The sequence below is a fragment of the Thermobia domestica genome, chromosome 16 (genome assembly GCF_964235325.1).
Source record: "Thermobia domestica chromosome 16, izTheDome1.hap1.1, whole genome shotgun sequence".
NCBI classification, from domain to species: domain Eukaryota; kingdom Metazoa; phylum Arthropoda; class Insecta; order Zygentoma; family Lepismatidae; genus Thermobia; species Thermobia domestica.
In genome coordinates, this window is record NC_137469.1 from 103,841,291 (window position 1) to 103,863,416 (window position 22,126).

Consider the following 22,126-nt stretch of genomic DNA (forward strand, 5'->3'; position numbering starts at 1 on the left):
ATTTCGGTATTCAAATATTGTATATGCAAGATTCTTGCTGGTCTTGGTCCGGCGAGAATCTTGCAGGTATGGTCTTGGTGTTGCGAGAATCTTGCGGGCATGGTCTTAGTGTTAGTCTTGGTCTTGCATCGGTACTTTTCTCAGCACCAATCTGTTCAACTTTTAACCTTATTTTGGAAGATATATATATAATATATATATATATATATATATATATATATATATATATATATATATATATATATATATATATATATATACTTATATACCGTCCTATCAAGTGGTACGTTTTGTCGCCTGACATTATTTGATGGCTGATTGGAAGACTCTTCGCAAGTAGCCCTCCAGGCAAGTGGTACGTTTTGTCGCTTGTCATTATTTAGAGTGTTTTTAGAAAACCCTTCACAAGCAGCCCTCAGGGTAAGTGGTACGTTTTGTCGGTGGTACGTTTTGTCGCTAGTACGTTTTGTCGCGTATTCGTTTCTTTCGACTTTAAAGGAAAAAGTGAGAATGGAACATGCAGTGACATAATTAAAGAATTCTTGCAGAACAAGCGTCTATTGAAAGCCGCTCGGAGGCACAGAAATATCAATGAGATAAGAATTTTAACATGCAAATGTAGTTTTCCCAGCTTACTTGAGCCAAAGATGCCTAAACACAATTAATGAGCTGAATTGCTATAATGGGGAAAAGGTTTACGAATTCATAATGTCCGGCTTTCTAAGTCAATGTGTCCGGCTTTTTAATAATTGCCTTCTGGCCACCCTATTTGTGGGCTAATGAGCAAGAGCAGTAGCGTCAATTCAGATTTCGCTGGGGATGGGGGATAAGATTGTCCATCGATATAAGAGTTTCACGTTTTTTTTAAAAAAAAAATTAATTTCTCAAACTCAGGGGAGTAAGTAACCCTTGCTATCCCCAAATGACGCCCCTGGGTAAGAGACTTAACCAGAGTTTAGTGGGTGGGAGCTGAGTTAATTGTGAAAGTGGAGTTTTAGGTGACGCATCTGTATTAATATTTTAGAATTTCTGTGAAAACAACGAATTGTCGCATGCAACAGTAAGTGAAAGGAGGTATAAATTTAAATGAAAATAATGAGAAAATAATGCAATAAGCTATAAGAATTTCTTGTTATTTAAACACGTCTTTATCTTAACAAACAAGTGAAACTTTCAGGAGGGACTGAAGGAGGTCGAAGGTGGCTGAACATCCCTAGTCACCCCTTAGCTACGAGCCTTTGTACAGTGTGGCAAGTGATCGAATCTTATCTTCTGCAATAAAGACCATAAGGCCATAACCACCTACTTGTTAGCCTTGGACTATGGACAACACCTACTTTGTTCTTTCAATCTAGAAGAAACCATGTAGCCTAGTGAATGAAATCGATCTGTACTGTATTCAACATTCAAGCAGCAGCATTCACAAATTCTGAAAAGTTGAACTTCGATTCTAAACTCTCCTAAGCAGTTTTATCCACGAGACGAGACAAAAACTACATTTTTCGAAGCGAGGTGAGAAACGTGACAGTTATTAACTTGCTTGCGAGACGAGATATTTCAGGAGTTTCATGGGCAACAGTAGTTCACTTAAGTCTTCGATTTTAAACACTGTTTTGTGTCGCATGACTTACAGTGTAAAAACTATAAATTGATAAAGTAATCGTAAATACAATGAAAGACCATTCATCAACGTTTAAAAATACGCGAGGCATTACATAACATACACCAATTATAAATATGGTTTATTTGTAGATACTGCAATAATACTTTACAATCGTGCTCCTATATAATTGCAGATCATCTGAATACATAGCGCATTCTGAATATTTAATTTCTTCTTGTAAATAGATTAGATAAGAAATAACGAAGGTCTAAAGTTAAACCCTTGTCATACGGTATGTCATTCATTGCATGATCCAATTTTAGGCTTAAACTATTTATGAAATATTATGTAACTGTAAAACTGTTTAAACTATGGTGATGTTTGGCTCTGTTTTACTATGGAAATTACTTTCATATTAAAGAGTAAGGCAGCGTACTTTCTACAATTCTAACTTTTTAATGGATCGTTTTGTCTAATATTTGATTTATTATTGGACATTACTTATACCTGTAAAAGATCAGAAGTTAAGTAAGGATCTTTGCATATCAGGGTCTCGTTAAAATCAATTACTAGTAATTTTATGCTGTAATAACTTTTATGTTTATTGATATGAACATTAAAGGACCTGGGTGATATTGCAAGTTCTTTTCCTTTTTTTTTGTTTTTGTTTAATTAATGCTATTACGAGTTATTCTTATATACGATTTGTATTCACTATTACTAAGTGCAAAATTCCATTAAGACTACTAGAGTCAGGTACATAAATTTATAAATTTTCGAGACGAGACGACAGAAGATTTTTTGACAATCGATATGACAAAACATTGTTTCTCGTTTCCTCTCGTCTCTAGTGACGATGCTAGAGAAAGCAAAGGGGTGGCATCGGCGACATCGTCCACTACCCGACTGCTCCCCAGACATGTATTATAACCAAGATGAAGTAATATGAAACTATTATTACGAGACCTGTCGGAAAAGTATCCGACCATGGTTCCGGAAAAGCAATATACTCACCTGACGTTTTCTTCGTCCTAATCTACTTCAAACTAGTTCCCTTCTGCTTCCACGCAATGAGTTTGGTAGCCTTTCTTCTGCTGAAAACAGACCTGGAACCCCCTAATCGGGAAGTGATATGAGAACAGCTGTCGTGTTGCACTAGATCTCTCGGGCTTCCATTTATTTCTGGTACCTATAATTTTTATGAAATAGGCAAAGGTTTCACGAGGCTATACTCAGAGAGTAGGGAACTTAACGAAATATCAAAATCTTGTGCTGTGATGAAAAGGACAACCACATGAGCTACATGAATGGGATAATTATCCTGGTGTAGTCTTGGGGGCTTTGAAGTCCATGGATCTGCTCATTTCAGACAAAGTGTGTCACGTAGACGTCGGAAAATGTCTGAAGGAAGTTCTTTGTATCTGTACGTCCTGCCTGTACGTGCACATGCTGCACATTGTCTCGGCAAACAAACAACACGAACAACATTGGTTTGATTTTGCTACGTACTGGCGATCTTCTCTAGGTCTTCGCGAACTTTGTCAGGTCTTGGCGAGGTCGGATAAATCCACTGAGTCGATTGTGACTTCGTTCTCGCGTTCTATCCGTGCACCTATTATCATTTTAGTCGTGAACGAGATCACAGAAGAGCACACAATATAACGCCTCTACAAATAAAATGCAAATGAAAGTAATGCCATCTGCAAGCTAAAGACACATGAGGTCTCTTCCATAAGACAAAATTTGGGCAACCTCTGCCATCTAGTTTTCCCCAAAACAAAGGTCAGATTCGACAGGCCTCGTATTTTCGATATGCAAAAAATTGCTGCTCCCCGCCAAAATGTCTCTATCCAGGCCCGCATCCACGGGGGGTCTAGGGGGTCCGGGCCCCCCTAAATTTTTATTGGCCCCTGCTTGCAAATGAATTATAATATGTTTATGAACAATCGCTCCCCCCCCTATGTTTTTGGACTGGCTACCGGCCTGTCTCTTGCCCGCATCCAGGGGGGGTCTAGGGGGTCCGGGCCCCCCTAAATTTTTATTGGCCCCTGCTTGCAAATGAATTATAATATGTTTATGAACAATCGCTCCCCCCCCCCTATGTTTTTGGACTGGCTACCGGCCTGTCTCTTTCCCTCCACTTGCCACCCAAAGATTAATGCTGGCGTCGTCACTGCTCGCCTCGTGGGCAATAATACACTCAAGATAAATAAGAGGTTATTAAACTATTTTTATTGTAGTGTCCACTTATTCAAACATGAATAAACCTATTTACCTTTTCTTATCAATATTTTTTATTTTTAAAAAAGATACTTAAAGATAAAGGAAATATTTATATGTGAAAATGGAACGGGGATTACCCGTTTGTAGTTTACTGTGTTCTCTCTTCGAAATGTACTGCGTGTTTGAGATCAGAGATGAATGCCGAGCGAATAGTTTCTATTTGGAAATTTTGTCCTGATTAAACTTACGTATTCCGCCAATAAATTGCGAAGTTCCGCTCTGTAACGATAGTAACGATCACGTTTTCTTCTAAATAGATAAGCTTTAACTATATACAGAGTGTTTCTAAAGATCACTTACAATGCTTGGGAGGTAAATATACGTACTTTCATACGTAGAAACAAGAAAACATTCCAACAAACATTTCCTCGATATCGCATTGTTTTAGAGCCACGGGCTACCAAAAATGTAAGAAAGTGGAAAAATAATTTAGAAAGTGAATAGCTCCAAAACTACTAGTTCTTAAGTTAGGCGACATATTATCGTCTTAGACTTGTAATCTGCAAAAAAAAAAAAAAAAAAAAAAAAAAAAAAAAAAAAAAGCATGATTCAGTCTTTTTTAATGGCGGTGCAAGGGATTCCCCAAAGGAAGTAAGAAATTCCTCGATATTCCGTTTAAAAAGGTGGATCGGATTCACAACGTATGGAACGACATCTCAACAAGTAGCAAAAATTCGTTAACTTAAATCATATCTCGAACAGAATTAAGACGACGAATAATTTTTGCGTGTTGTGCGTGATTACATGACTACAGCAGGAAATGAGTGTACAGCTATAAAATAAAAATAAACATAATCTTTAGTTTAATGTCTCATAATCATGACGTAAACCAGTAATCGAGTTATTTAATGAGTAAATTGTGGTTTCATTCTATAAATAATAAGCACATTCTTTGTTTAGCCACTTGTATTAGAGAGAACGTGTTCTTGTATTGAAAGCTGTACTTGACTGATTCCAATCCTACTGTGCCATTACTGCTGTGTTCAGACCTGTTTGATAATATACACTACAATTTGTTTGCTCATAGTTGTGCACTTTTCAATTTACGCCAAATCAGATGGTCAAATTTAATTTATGAAACTGACATTTGCATATAATCTGCATGCTTGAGCGCTATAACATAAACTCTTGATACTCAATTATGCTATTAACCTTTAGGCAATGGATAATTGCACGCCAACTCCTATCCTAACATTCAATACGAAACTATATGAGACGTGAATATACAGTGGAATAATTGTCAAGAAATCAAAATTTTAAGACGAAACACACACATAATTATTAATTAACCACAATGAAAATCTAGTTAGTATTATATACCTTCCCTACTCACTCTTTCCTTTTGTTTACATTCAAAAGTAAGTTTGAATGAATCTTTTCAAAATGACTGTTTTTCGTAGCAAAAAAGTTTATCTGAAAAGTGAACCTAACATTTCAAGGAATTAATTGCTAATAAGCGAGAACCATTTTTGAATAATAATCCATTTCTGAAACTGCTAGTGGCATGTGACTGGCTAGAATCACAGCTAATCACGTTAGAGTTGTTGTTTACGTTAAGAAATCAATCTTCTTAATGAATTTTTGTAAGAAAACTCAGACACTAAATACTCGTAACCCTCGTCGATTGAGCATAAGCGGAACGGGAATAAGCAAAACGGGAATATCCGTTTCGCCTACAGATAAGATGGAGATAACGAGATAAATTGGTAGTCTGATCAGTAGGCGAAACGGAAATGAACCAGATCAGTGGTTCACAACGTGGGTGTTAACGCACCCCCAGAGGACGTTCTTGTTTCCAATGGGGTTCTAGAACAAAAAGAGGCGATTGGGGGCAGGGAGGGCTCCAGGCAACTTACCGCCCCGTGCAATGGTATCATTTGCCGCCTCCTTTTCTCCAGAAAGAACAAATCTTAAAAGTCATTATTTTAAGTATGCTACCTGATCATGAATAATGAGATGGAGGGAAAAGACACTCGCGCTCAGAAAGGACTATACTACAAATCCAATCTTGTTATGTCTGTTTTTTCTTTCTTTAAATAATGATCTATTATGTTAGTGAAATACAAAGCAAACACACCTGCAGAGGAAAGATGGTAATCCTTTTTGTAGAATTCAATAACGAGTGTCAATCTCAATACATCAGTTTGCAATTCCAGTACAACTAGCTCTTTTATTTCTTGATTTTCCTTCTACATTTGTTAAAAAAAAAAATGTTAAGGAACTTGTTTGTAACAAAGACAAAACTAGTTTTCATATCAAAACTGTGGTAACTAACTGGAACAGGTGTTCGCTAGTGTTCGAGAATTTAGTTCTTATATTTGACAACAATCAAACAATTCATTCTGGGATTTGCTTGACCATTTGCTTTGGCACCGTCCATGTAACAAATTAATGCAACTTAAACATAATTTATGAATGTAGTATTCAAATAGAAGAAAATAGTGTACATGTATCGTATAGGAAAGTTAGGCGTAAGATGGATTCGGTGCAATACATATTGCATATTACCGCTAATTGTAACTTACAAACCATCATTTTGTGAAAAAGAAAGCGTCATAAAATGCACCGAATAAAATGTTACTACGTATTTCAAGATTTTTTTTTTTTTTTTTTTTTTTTGCATTAGGTCCGATAGGGCTTATATCTTATATGTCTTTTGTGGGGGATTACTATAATTTGTATTCATCACAAATCAATTTGACACTTTTTGTTAGAAATAAAACAATCACAACTATAAGTTCAAAGAATAGTTTTAGAAATAAAATTTATAGAAATAACTAAAAGCACTTTTCATATAGTACACCATAGAGATAGAACATATATACATGTGTAAGATGCAAAAATATATTGATCAAAAAAGTCTTAGTGTGATGGGCAATATAAAGTGGGATAGCTTTCTCAGATAATAGTTGTAGAAATAGTTGACTTCTCCTCCAATCAGACACTTTGGTTTGTTTAACTTGAGTTAAGCTAAACCAGTACTGTAACCATATTGGCTCCTTATTGACTTCTCCAATCAGACGTAGGGGGGGGGGTGCGATGGCTCAGTGATAGAGCGTTCAGCTCCGGTGTTTGGGGTTCCTGATTCGATCCCAGCTCGCGCCATGTGGACTTTGTAATAGACAAACACCATGCTCGTGGGTTTTCTCGGGGTTCTCCCGTTTCCTCCAACTTTCTTCATTCCACTATTTCATTCATTTCTCATTATCACAGTCTCCTTTAGCCTAACCGGCGTAAGCGTGGGACGTAAAACTGAAAGATTTCATTTCATTTTTTTTTTCAATCAGACGTATACATTTTAGTTGAGGCATTTAATTTTAAACCTTTGAGTAACATATGGTAAATAAAGAAACTATGTCGTCTTTGATATATTTAGATCTAAATATTTATTTATAAAATACAAACAAAATAGTTACAACTATTTTCAAAAAATCTGCAATTTTCAACTTTACACCTCCAGTAACATTTATTTTTGGCTCCCTCTAAAACAGCATAAAAACTTAAGTTTCAAATTAAATATCGATAGGTAATGATGATCGCTTCGCTAAATCACACAATCACACGGACGGACATCGAAAAAACTAATTTCTCGTCATGTAAGGGTCATGAAATGTTAATATCTGTCGAAATCTCGAATTCAAATTATTTCACGATCACATTTTTTAAAATTCCTTATAGTAACTTAGACAGTAAAAGTACGTTCTACACTAAGTTTGAACTTGAAACTAATTCGCTCCTTTATTCTCAAAGGTAACTTTCTAATGGATCCTACGGTTATTACAACGATTTTTTTTTTTTTTTTTTTTTTACACATTAGCATTCGCCACATTGAGTTTTCCGTTCACCGAATTTTCCGTGCATCTAATTTTCTTACAGCAAGTTTTCCTACACCGAATCTTCCTGCTCCCCAAGAACAGGACTAGTAACAATGATAATTACATAAAAGCATAGAGCTATAGCTTCGAGTTACCGAGGTCACATCAAGAGGAATTCGAATTATAGAGTAAACTTCGGTTTGTAGATTTCCGCAGATGCGAAAGTTCGAGTTACCGAGGTTTTTTAAATATGATTATAAAACTTAAAATTCGACTTATCGAGGTTGCAATTTTTAAACATTCGACTTAGAGAGATTATATTACCATTGAGTGTTACGGAGAGTTCAAGGAAATGTGAAAATTTTCGAATTGTTAAAGAATTCGAGTTATCGAGGTCCAACCTTATTAATTTCTCCGAATCTTGAATAAAATTATATGAGCGAAAACATTCCACTTACGAATATGTGGAATAAAATAGTTTAGAAACTAAGACACAGTTTATGTGCATAAAATAATATATTATGATACACGTGTACCCAAAAACATTCCATCTTTTTGTAGAACAAGTGTTTATCTGGTATATGTTAAATGGTGCGAGAGAGTTGATAATACTTCACGTTTTGTGACCCAACCAGTCTTGAAATCATAACACGTTGCACAAAGCATGTTCACCAAACAGATACACACATATATAGTTAGGAGCCATATCGCTTGTAAAAAGGAATACAGCTCACAAAAAGCAAACAAGATAGAGAGGCAGCACATTGCAAGAAATGTGAATATACAATATGTGTACCGGTAAAACAAGTTTTTGTTCTTTAGTTCTGGACAGCTATTATTATTATTATTATTATTATTATTATTATTATTATTATTATTATTATTATTATTATTATTATTATTATTATTATTATTATTATTATTATTATTATCAAAAATGTGAAAATGATTGAGTACTATCAGGCTTTGTTATGAGACCTAATACAGGGGAGCCGATTCCAGAGGGGTTCAGTATCCACCCAGAAAAGAAAGAGAAAAATAAGCAAAGAGAAAAGGAAAGAAAGAAGTGAAAGAGGAAGAAATTATATAGGATAATCTTTCGCCGTATTTCTTCATTAATAATGGGTCCAGATATTTTCATACAACGAAGAGGGGTATGAGGTATTTAAAGTTTGGGCAGAGACTTTGCAAAGGATGAAAATGCTTAAAATTCCGGAACTGTGGCGCCTTGAATTAGAAGTGCCAATATATATATGTGTGTGTGTGTGTTATCTATCACCTATAACAGAGCTTAAGCTCCAATTACAGTAGGCATTATAACTATGTAATTAGTAATATATAGATTTTCAAACATAATATATCACAATATACATAGGCTACCACATTGTACAAGTAATTATATAATATAATATAAATATTCGAAATTACATCATAATACTTAACCACAGATCCGTATCCATTTCACGGCAGGCTTGCAAATGAACTATAATATGGTGATGAACTATAATGCAGTTGGATCGCCCCCCTAACTTTAGCCGGGCCCCTCCTACATTTTTTGGGCTGGCTACCGACCTGCTCAACCATAGCACAAGTTTATAGCCGCAGCATATTATGAAGAAGAATATACCAATAACAAAAATAAGAAAAGAATAGACTTAAAGTAAAAAATAAAATAACACAATAAAGCGAAGCAAAGCAAAAACATACATGAAAATACACAAAAATAGTCTCTTCAAGGCAATATAAATTCATTATTTCAAAACAAATTTCAAAATAATTTCTAAATTTAGTAATTTTAGGCGCTATTCACAATAACAAGTAATATTATTTCATTTCTTTAAATTCTCCCTTAAATTCGTCATAAATACTTTCACTGTCATTGCAAAATCGATTTCATTTTCTCCTTTAATGACATTATTATGTTTCCTGGAGAGTCTTGTAAGTGGTGAGTTTTGATGAGACACTGAATTTGGTTTCTTACAGTAGAATGGTTACCGATTCCGTAACACCTTCGTTTTAACATTGAAGTTTAATAGTTGTAAACACTCACCACATTCCAATAGGCCATTTACAATTTTATACAAAAATAAATGATCTGTTATTTCTCTTCTTAATTCTAATGTATTACAAGTAAATTCACTAACTAAATTATTATAAGAAATATTTTCTTCATATGAAGATCTTTTATATTTCTTGTAGTACATATGTCGCAAAAACTTAATTTCAATTCTTTCAATTTTCTTAACGTAACAGTGATAAGAAGGATTCCATACTACGCTTGCGTACTCTAATCTGTTTCTCACATAACTATTAAATAGCTTGAATGAAGTTTGAACATTATTTATTATTATTATTATTATTATTTTTTTTTTTTTTAGAATTTCGTAGCACAAAACCATGTACCTTATAAGTTTATTAACTATTTTTCAATATGCAATTCCTATGTAAGTTTGTTGTTTAGCCATACACCCAGATCTTTAATAAAATTTACTCTGATTAATGTTTCACTATTCATAACATATTCATGGGTGTATGAAGTACATTGCCTTTAAAATGTATAGACTAAGCATTTCTTTATATTGAAATTATATTGAGGAAGGACAAGAGGAGAGCTGAGATATCGAAGAGGCAGCAGGTGTGGTTCCTGAGGCAGTGTTTAGTGGAACAGGTTACACCGAAAGGCTTAAGGATTGACAAAAAGGGAGTGAGGTGTGAATCAAGCAGGTACAAAAGACTCATTAAGAAGATAGAAAAGGAACTGATTTGGAATGAGATTAGGATTAGAGAACGTTTTTTAGCTTTGAATGAAGAAAAGACAGTGAAGTTGAAAAGTGACATTAGTGATAGTTTGTTGATATTTACTAGGGATATAGTTATGAAGAGACTGGAAGTGTGGGAAGAGGAATTTAATATGAAAGTGAAGCAGAGATTAATGGAAAAGGGAAGGCGGTTAGGGTGGAAGTCAAACCAGGAAGCGGACATTGACAAAAAGGTGGTAGTAATAGGTGATGTGACGTTGTCGGATGATGAGAAGAAAGTGCTAAGTTTAGGCTATAAGTTTAAAGTGAAAGAACAAAGAGTGGACGCAGAAGAGGTTATATACTCGGTAGAGCAAGCCATAGTTCAAGTTCAGGACAAGGAGATAAGGGACAAGATAAGGAGAAAGGCTAAGGTGATTGTGGAAAGGAGCATAAAGAAGCCAAAGGGGAACCTTTCAAAACACGAGTACAATGTGTTGAACGATATAAAGAAGCGAAAAGACATATGTGTGCAACAAGCGGACAAAGGTGGTGCCATTGTGGTGATGGAAAAACAATGGTACAAAGAAAAATTGAATGAGATCTGTGATGATACTTACGAGGTGATAGGTGAAAGATCCGTGTGTGAGGAAATTAAAGAAAAAGTTTTAGTATCACTAACAAAAGCAGGTTTTGAAAGAGGTCTTAATAAAGAAGGTAGGATACCGGTAATGAAAGGTTTTCCAAAAGTTCATAAGGAGGAGGTAAAACTGAGACCAGTATTAGATTGCCGAGGAAATATATTTGAACCATTGGAGGAGGAGTTAAAGAAGGTTGTGGAAATGTTAAGGAGGCAACAAGAAAGTAGCAGTGTGAAAAACTCGGTTGAGTTAAGAAGAAGGTTGGAGAAAGTAGGACAGAGCAAAGCTAAAACAATCATGTTCAGTGTTGATGTGAAGGCTATGTTTCCAAGTCTAAGAAGAAACAGCATTGTTAAAGTCATCACTGAATTGATGAAGGACAGGAAGATCAATGGTTGGAGTGGAGAACGACTGAAGGAGGCCCTGAAGACTATATGGAATAACAGTTATTGTGTTATAGGAGATAAGTTAGTGAAAATCAAGGAAGGACTAAGCATAGGTTCCAGGTTGAGTCCAGTGCTAGCAGAAATTACTATGAACGACTGGGAGAAGAAAGTAAGGATGAAGGGAAGTGACAGATTAGTGTTTTTTGCTAGATATGTGGACGATTGCTTGGGGATTTGGAAAGGAACTGTAAGGCAATTGGAAAAGTTTGTAAAAGAAATTGAGGATCTAGAGAAAGGCATACAACTGGAGCTAGAGGTAGAAAAGGAAGAGGCTATAGTTTTCCTGGATATGAGAATAAGGAGGAAACAAGGAGTGATATACACAGAATGGTATCAAAAGAGTTGCGCGTCGGGAAACTATTGCCACGCCAGAAGTGATGTAGATTACTCGACCAAGAGGAATTTCATCCTTAACATGGAAAATAGAATTAAGCAAATAACCAGTGAAAGAGACAAGGCGGAACAGACTATACAGTCATTCCATAAGCAGCTGGAGAATAATGGATACGATAGAAAGAGGCTAAAATACAGAAGGAGGTGGGAGAAGAAAAACGAAGAAAAAGAAGAAAGAAGCCGAGAAGGAGAGCAAAGTGAAGAAGGAATAGAAGAAAGAAGAAAAATGTGGTGGGGGATAGAAAGTTTGGGAGAAGAAACAGAAATCATTAAAAGAATGCTTAAGAAGATGGGGGGCATCTCAACTTACAGAAAAGGCAGCAAGAGGCTTCTGGATGTAATAAGGGAAAAAAGAAGGAAGAAGACAGAAGAAGAACAAGGGGTAATGATGGAGAAAAAAGGAGTTATTTATAAAATTCAGTGCGGCGAGTGTGATATGTGTTATATTGGGGAAACTGGAAAGAGACTAAGAGAGCGTATAAGACAACATAAGGATGACGTTAGGCTAGAAAGGAACAAAAATGCGGTCTACAAACACGTAAGGGACACGGGACATTCAGTTGATTGGGATGAAGTAAAAAATTCTAAGCGAGGAAGAAAGAAGCATAGTTAGGAAATGGAAGGAGGCACGGTTTATAGAAATGGAGGGTAATAAAGCTATGAACTGGAACTCAGGACTGATCATCGACCAACAGTGGAATAGGTTGTTAAAAAAGCTTAAAGTATAAGATTCTGAATACACATATCTATTACGGTTGTTGTATATATATTGATTGTCTCACACGTGTTTATGTATTTATTAGTCCATATTAGTTATATCTATATACGTGTGTGTGTATATGTATATATGTAATGGTATATTTATATATAGATATATAGTTGGTTGTATAGTGTATGTGTATATACTGTATGTGTGTGTCGTCTTTTTAAGCGTATTGTATGTTTATCTGTTTATTTATATATTTATTTATTTATGTGTATATTTTTATTTATTTATTTATATTTTATATAATTATTTAGTTATTTAGGTCAATTAATTGTTAGTTTAGATTATTTGTGCTAAGATCGTCCTTTCTATGTATGTGTAATTTACAAAAGATAGGAAGTCTCCGTATAGGGCAATACAAATTAGAATACTTGAAGGGGATTGGCTGCTGCCAGGAGCCAATCAGAAGCAAGATGTCTCAGCTCTTGTGTGTATATAAGACTGCACGTGTCTCATGTATCTCATAGTGTCTGATGAAGCCAAAATGTTAGTTGGCGAAACTGTAACACGCATGTAGTTTTTTATGTGAATATATTGTTTTGCTCAGCAAATAGTTTGTTTGTGTTTCAGTATATACAAAGCAAAGCTTCTACTTATGGAAAATATTGAAATTAAGTTTATTTTGAAGCGACCATATGTAACAACTATCTATATCTTGTTGTAGCTCAATACAATCGAGTTGGTTAGTTATCTTCTTATAAATTTTAAGGTCGTCAGCAAATAAAAGACATTATGAGAATAAAACGTGGTAAGTCATTTATAAATAATAGAAAAAACAATGGTTCCAAATTGAATCTCTGTGGTACACCTGAATTCACATTGAACATAAAAGAGTGTAATTGCTTATAAACTACAAACTGCTTCTAATTGCTTAAGAAGAAATTAATTTTAGCAATTCATAAAAAAAAGACAACTTTTGAATCAAAATGGTATGATCCAATTTATCAAACGCTTTAGGAAAATCAGTGTAAATTGAGTCCACAGAGTAACCATCATTGAAAGAATCAGATATAAATTGAGTAAATGTGACCAAATTTGTAACAGTACATCTTTCGGATAAAAGCCATGTTGATAAGTTGATATATAAAACTTAACACGCTCAAAAATTTTCTCGTATAAAATTTGCTTAAATATTTTCGAAGGAACAGATATAAATGAAATCGGCCTATAATTTTTTTTACTTCACATGGATTGTCCGACTTGAAAATAGGTACAATTTTACTAATTTTCCAAATATCTGAAAATATTTGAGATTTCAAGATGTTATTGTATATATTTCCTGTTATCCCTCTTTTTATTATTTATGAAATTCCAAAATGTTTTTTGATTCTGAATTATATTATTCTCTACCTTAGTAATGTTTAATTTGTAAGATCTACTTATCACGCCTTTCAACTTTTTGCGTAATTCAACAAATTTAAGGAAATTAAAGCTGGAATGATTCCTTTTTGTTCTAAAATATTTTTTTCTGTTTTATAAGATTGATTATCTCGGCTGTAAACCAACATGGATAAGATCTTTTATTTATTTTTCGTTTAGGATCATTCTTATTAATTACAGCGTCAAGTTTCTTATTACTGTAATTTTTAATGAATCATTCGGATTACCATATTGATATATCCGACCCCATTACATTTTATGTAAATCCTTACACAAATTGTAAAAGTCAGCTTTACAATAGTTAAAGATAATAGTTGGACTAAACTTTATTTGTAAATGTTTAGATGTAATACAGAATTCAATTAATAAAGGAGGATAATGTAAGTCCTCAGTTACTAAAGGACAATTATTCCAAGCAATATCAATATCTTTTAAGTTTGTTAATAATAAGTCTAATGCTCTTCCATTATTATTCCTTATATTATTGTATGATTCAAGAATAAACAAGGGCAAAAAGTTTGCAAGCGTCACACAAATATGACCTGCAGTCATAAGTTTATAACTGGAATCAGTAATTGAGGATATGTTAAAGTCAGCTACGATAATTATATTATAGAACTGAAAATTAGTGACCACTTCAAATTCTCGACGAGGTGTCTATTCATTTTTAAATGACAAATTGAACGAGTGTTTCTCCGTGTAATTTTCAGCTAAAATTTTTCACACTTCTTGTATCAGAGTTATAGAAGAGTTTAGAATGGTGTGACGAGAATTAAGGTGGGAATTAGAACCTTAGAACTCTCTAGTTACGCGTTACGCCACCATACTCTCATTCAAGAATACATATTTTTAGGGTGCGAATTAAAAGTAGGATGAAGATTTCCCACCTCAATCACATTTTGATTCATCCTAAAGAAATACCCTGACAATACATAGTGATAAAAAGTTTGAGTATATTGTTAAATTCCACTTGTTTCTGTCCTTTCATGTAATTTTAATCTGTTAGCTGTTCGCCTATCTTAAACTATTTAATTGTTAAACTATAGTCTATAGTTGTTTTTAGTTGTCAGTTGTCACTTGCAAATGTATCTTCATACCATTCAGTTCATTGTCGGAGGTAAATTTTGATAATGACGTTAAGGGGGCCGTAGACTGCGTCGTCACTGCTAACTACGTATAACGATCTCATGTGTGGATTTGTAAATGACTTGTATTCTACGGAGAGTTCAGAGTACAAAGAAATAAAGTTCTGATACCGAAGTTGTAATAGAAGACATATTTGCAGTATTTAAACATTAATCTTTTAAGCTCTGAAAGGAGCTTCAAATAAAAACTTGAAAATGAAATATGTCTAAAATAACCAAAAGTAGTCTTGATTCTCTTTGTGCACCCTAACAGCACAATTACATAGCAGGCATATGCTTATCATGTTCCCTCAGGTACATAGGAATGTGTCCAGTATGTGGCTTATGCACCTCTGAGAGAGAAATCACATGGATGGCAAGTGATAGTCACAGTCTATGTTCGCCCCTAGGCACATGCCTGACATGTACCTGGGAAACGTGCCTAGTATGTTTTAAGTATGTTCCCCATGCCGTAAGCGTCAATGAACCACAAAATTACTTCCCCAAAATATGTTAAATCGCCTATATGCGTAATGTGTTTACATTAAGGTGAATCTAAAAAACACTTTAAATAATTGAAAAAAATTACCCCAAGGTATGGTGGGCGCGAACCACCAACCTTTGGATTACTATCCGCGCGCTATTCTGACTTGGCCACGGAGGGAATGAAAAGAATGCCGTTTGTAGAGGTCTTTTGAATTTGACTAATCCGACTGCTCCTTTAACCGCGTATATTCGACGATAACCGTTTGGAATCAGATAAAATCTGCTCGCAACGTAATTTTATAACAAAATGATGAGTGTCTATTTAAGTTTATTTCATGGTTCTTCCATATTCACTCTCAAATGATCGGGACAGTTGCCATCTAATAAAGTTTATGCCTTTGTTGCTTCGAGTACACAATCGCTTAGAAAAGAAGCAACAAATGCATCAAATGTGGGAGATGAATTTAGAACACCTAAATGGTGAATGCCTAGCACATCTTGTATTGTTAAGGTATCTGAAACAGTATGTACCTAAAGAACATACCTAGAACATGACAGATATATGTCCCAAGTGACGACATAGAAACAAATAGCTGTTAGTGTGTGAAACTGAGCCAGGTATATAAATGCTATATTTGTGGTACATAGTTGCAAAATCAATTAGGTGTAACAAGTACCTAAAACTGTAGGTAGCTGAAGTACATACTTAGCACATGAATATCATATGTGCCAAGTGCCGGTACCTAAAAAGTAGCTGGGACACCTAAATGACACATGCCTAGCATATCTTGTGCTATTAGGGCAGTGAACGCGCCATATACAATGTAAGTTAATTTTAATCCTATAGGCCAGGAGTGCCAAACTTTTTTACAACTGAGAGCTACTTTTAATTTCAGAAATCACTGGTGGTTTCTTTATCTGTTCACTAGCCCGCTAGAGAGAATCATAAAACAAATACAATCAACCACGGACTACCTCTCACCGATTTACCGGTGGATGCGTTTGACTACCCAAACATATTCGGAAAGATTAGATGCGGGTATTTCAGGCAATACATACATAGTTAATTTGGTTATTGTTTCTAAATCAGTTGATTTAATGAACTGTTATTTTCTCTTTTCAGACATTTGTCTTGTTGGACCTCATTTTATCCCCCCCCCCTTAATATCAATTACCTAATTTATATACTGCATATTTTCGCTCTGAAAAAGAAAGAAAAATACACTTACAAACAAATTCAACGTTTTAACTGTTGGCATAATCTGTAACAGTTAACCTGGGTGATAGAATGCAATCATGTTCAAAAACATTCGAGAAATAAACAACTCCCTAAGAAATTCCTCACTCCCAGAGAAGAACCTGGATATATTTGCTTGGATACAACAATTTAACACATATTCCTCAACGGGTCTCCCTCATAGTTATACATAAGTTGGCGCCACCGCTGCAAGATTAGAATTTACTTGTCCAATGGTGCAGTAGATAAGGAAATTAAAAAAAAAAAAAAAAACTGGTAGACAGTAAAAGGGATCACGCACTAGACGTTTCAATTTCGTACCGCTGGAATATGTTTGCTGCCATCTAACGCGCAATGTGTGACTTCTATTACCTTTGTTTCTATAGTGGAAAATGGGACATGGGTAGCTACCGTTAAAGTCGCCATTACCCATGAAGGTGTTACCGGATTGATCCATTAACAAACAATCTGAGATAATCGCTCTAGCTATTCATTGCAGAAAACAGAACTCAAAAATTCAGTTTAGGTCAAAAGTTGTCGTGTGGAGTAACTTACAGAAGTACTAATATCATAATTTTATAAGTCCCACTTGCGAGAATCTTTAAAAAAAAAAAAAAAAAGCTAAAACTATTTTTCAATTTGGTATTAATGTCTATTTCCAGCTTAGTACCGTGCCGTGAGGGGGGGCGAGCGGGGCAACGGCCCCGGGCGCCGAAGTAAGGGGGCGCAAAATTCGGGAGAAGAAAGAAAAAGAGAGGAAAATTACTTAGAATATATACGTATAGGAGCGCCGTCGTATACTCTCTCCCCGGGCGCTGATTTTCCACGGAACGACACTGTTCCAGCTGCTGATCCAAATCATATAGTCATAGTCATGTATTATCCTCATCCTCGTTTTTCTTGAAGAAAATCATTCGATTAAAACTGCTGGCTGCAAGGTTCGGATCCAGGACCTTCTGATTAAGAGGCCAAATATTAACCGTTCAGCTACGCCTGGTTAGTACACAGAATTACACAAGAGAACACATAGTCCATCTAGTGAATACATTTCTTGTTCGTATGGAACAGCTATTCCGCTGTATTCTTTACCTCCTGCACGTTCAGTGCTAAACTGAAACTGAAAGTTGCACAGAAGACAGAAACGCCAGAAGAGATACAATGGCATGGAAATATGATATAATTTTATTATTGTCACTGAGAGAACCTGCAAACCGGTGATGAGTAATCCCTTTCTGCATAAACCGAACTATATTAAAACTTCGATTGTCAAATACGCAAGGGGACAGAATATCCATTAATAGAATTATCTTCTGTTATCCAATTCGATGGTAACAGAGCTCATTAAATAATGAAATATATCTTCCGTCCGAGGAACATAAATTTTTTTCTGTATGCATTAGTAAAATATATGGGTACATTTATTTGTTGTAAATCTTCATAAAGTGCGTGGTTAAAAAAAAAAAAAAAAGATGATGCACGTTTTTCGCAAGTCATGTTAAAGACAACACATTTTATTAGTATGCGTGTCATGTTTTAAAATGAAAGAAAGAAAAAAGAATCTATTGATGCTCCACGGTATCTAGATTTAGCATTACATTTGAATAGAAATTAAAAATTTCGCAATCGTAAAGCAGCAATTTTTTCATCTCATTGGCATTACTAAACCAGTAAAAGTTATTTTTAAAAAAAATTATAAACAAGCAAACACAAACAACTAATTCGCTATGTTTAATATTCGTTATTAAAATTATTATTTAAATTCGAAATGTTTATCCTTCTTTCCAACAGTACAGTGCATGATGTTTTTTACAGAACAGTGTAGGCACGTACGCAAGATATTAATTTCGGGAGGAATTCAAAACTTTTGGGATGTCCAAACTTAGTATGAAGATAAATTATATTAAAATTTGTAAAATCACCTCTAAAATTTAGACTAAATGTACAGAAAAACTGGGATTTCGGCGGATTCGAACCCACACCCTGTGTACATCCCTGAAACACAGGTTCTTAATCTTTTCCTCTGAAGTACAACCATATTTAAAACAGAATGTTAATGTCCAGTAATCAAAGTTGTTCTAGAAAAAAATGATTTCTTTATCCCAGGGTCAAAATTTTCTACCTATTGATTTATTTATTTTGTAACTAAGTCACACACTCTAGTCACAAAATACCAACCAGTCTCTAAAACTGACTAGATTTTGCTAGAAATCTGACAATTAGTATAGAAGAAGATAGGCGTGGGCAATATATATAGACAATGTAAGTTTTTAGTTTTAGCAGATAAAAGAGAATGTCGGGTAAGTTCCTAAACTATGTTTTCGACTCGACTATATTTCACTTTTTTTTTTTTTTTTTTTTGTCTCAAGCAAGAGAATATTTACCCGCAACTTTACAGAAGTTGTACGTATCAACTTGCAGTGGCTCGCGTGTCACCAGTGATACGCATACCACAGATTGAAAAACTGTTATAGAACTTTGGAAGCACATGTTAGCATATTACGTTTCATGTTATTATAAATCAGGGGTAAAAGTGAATCTGAAATGCTAGGGGCACGCATGACGTCACGCCAACCCCCATGCCTATCTTTAGCCATTGTAATTTTTTAGGAAGTGGGGGACGCCATAGATATTTTTTGAAGTGGGGTAACGGCGTCCTCCTGCGTTTCCCCTCACTTTTACCCCTGTTCTAAACATCATATCTGTTTTAGCAATAGTACAATCTCAGTGATTACTTTAATTTTCTGCTAAATAATTTATTTATCCGGCCATTAAAACAGTGTTGGTGAAACATCCTTCTCACTCCTCTAACGGACTACATTTTCTTTATCGTGTAGATCCATGAGCCTTCTTTCTCACGCACCGTAATTGCAGAGCGATACCTTAAGCAATTTCTCTACAGCATGATGTGATTTGTTTATTGCACTTTTTTCAACATTGAAATTATAAAGGAGTGTATATATAATAATAATTCGACTTGAACTATTACTGATTTCTTAACAAGATTTGAGTCTCCACCAGGCTTGAACCAGGGACGTAGTTTTCGGAGAGCAATTGCCCTTCCCTGAGTTAAAGTAATATACTAATATGAAATGTGAAGTTTTATTATATCGGTGAAGAATTTTACCTAGCTAAAAGTATTACTATACTTCCGCCGCTGTTACTCCCGGTATGGTCCAACTACTTGTTTACCCTCGCTGAACTGGAAGCACGTGGAGTTAATGCCATGTTGCAATTTAGGACACATCCATGAATTTCTTCAATTAGTTGCGGGTGTACGGCTTTTGTTTGTTAGGGTGACGTGGCAACAGCCGAGTGCGCTGTCTTCTGCTTTAGACGGTAGTACTGCATGATTAGAGGACGGTTAATAGTACGGCACAACTATAAAGTCACCTTACTAAAAACCAATTATTATATACGGGTGTAGTTAAATATTTTAGTCATCGAAACCTTTGTAGATGACTGTATTTGACAAGTTTCGAATAATTTACTCATGTACTCTTTTGTTTCATGTATTTGTAGAAGTTTACTTTCCCTTTTCAGTACCGTGGCTATATGAAGCATGAATCTAGCCCTTAAGTTTAAAGTAGAAACTGAACCACTATTATGTGTTCAATGATTGTCACCAGGAATCGCACACTCATCGTGTACCCTTTCCTGGTCAAAATGCTAACGTGCGCCGTCCCGGGTTCACTTCCTTAGATACATAAATTAGCGGCTCAGACGAATATAATAGTAAGCGCCACTTCCGAACTTGTTAGGTGGGATAGGCTGTGATCGAAACACAGAAGAGTATGTAGGTAGTTTTACTCCGGAAATGTGCCTTCAAAAGGTAGAGGAATCTTGTTTGGCATGTGCCATTGCATTGATTTGTATGGGAATGGTAAACCTCCTTTTCCAGTGAACTCGAAAGTTAGAAAATGTGACAGACCACTATGTTCGACCAATACACTCAAATAAATAGATAAAGTTATTTACATGAAATCAAAAAGCACTTCCTGAATGAGACTGTTGAAATTCTAAAATGTCAATTTTACAACAAAAACCTTTGTACATACCTAAAGAATGAAATTCAATACGTATAGTATAAATTATTGTATAGAAAACTTTTCTTAAATATGCACAAATCACCATTATTATACATTAAAAGTTGATAATTGAAAACCTATTTTGAGTTAAGACAGTATTATTCTGAGAGTGTGAAATGTTATGATTTTTTTAAAAAATGATTTTTCTTTTAATAAGTAACAATTACGTTTCTATCAAAAATATTTATATTACCCGTCTTACTTAAGTTTTCTATTCATGTTTTAATTGCTTTATCTCTAAAGAATAAACTCGTTCATTGAGCGTAGGATTAAAAAGAAGAAGAAGAAGAAGAAGAAGAAGCTATAAACCGTGAGTTTTCCTTTACAGCAAACAAACTGAGAAAAGCAAACATTGGAGTATTATTCATTGTTTGTCTCTTATCTGGAAAATTGAAAGATGGTGACCCCGGAGACGCTCATTTTTCATTAGTACATTCGTCACCAAACACGTGACTCGGTTGCCAGTTTTTATCTGCACCGATGTCAACATTGGTCGAGAAAGTTCTCTACTCAAACGGAAGACGGTTAAATAATTCTTGCTTAACTAACTGAAAAATCTGGCACCATCGTGTTCCATTTGGCAGGTCGCCGATCTAATTCTTTTTTTAACACTTGTCAACATGCACATGACCATGCAGCTGCCATCTCCAACGAGAAGATATTAAAACTGTTCAGTTGCATAAGTATCAAATTTACGATTGTGTAAAACTATGGCTCCTCGATTCCACTTCCTTACACTTCTCATAGAGGAGAAACTCGTAATACATAAAGTCCGTTATGCTAAAAACGTTAGGATAGGCTGAGCAAATTAGCAGTCGTTCTAAATCTGTAAGTGCGGGGATTAATATCTTAAATGAATACTGTCTTGCATTCACCTTTCTCCCTGTACGATAGCTCTTTGATGTTAATGAAATAAAATGAAATCTTTTACGTCCCACGCCTCCGGCTAGGCTAAAGAAGACGATGATGATGAGAAATGAATTAAATGAAGAAAGTGGGAGGAAATGGGAGAACCCCGAGGAAACACATGCACACGGTGTTTGTCCACCACAAAGTCCACTTGACGCGAGCTGGGATCGAAGGACCCCATGCACGGGAGGTGAACTCTCTACCACTGAGCCACCGCGGC

General features: G+C 35.1%; 1 protein-coding gene across 1 annotated transcript; it reads left to right on the top strand.

Annotated features, from left to right (window-relative positions):
• The first annotated feature begins 3,000 nt into the window (after nt 1-3,000).
• Nucleotides 3,001-17,579, top strand: LOC145672550 (uncharacterized). The gene is made up of 3 exons (XM_081741707.1): nt 3,001-3,039; nt 10,301-12,116; nt 17,575-17,579. The coding sequence occupies exons 1-3, from the start codon at nt 3,001-3,003 to the stop codon at nt 17,577-17,579; spliced, it is 1,860 nt and encodes a 619-aa protein (XP_081597833.1).
• Nucleotides 17,580-22,126: the final 4,547 nt, after the last annotated feature.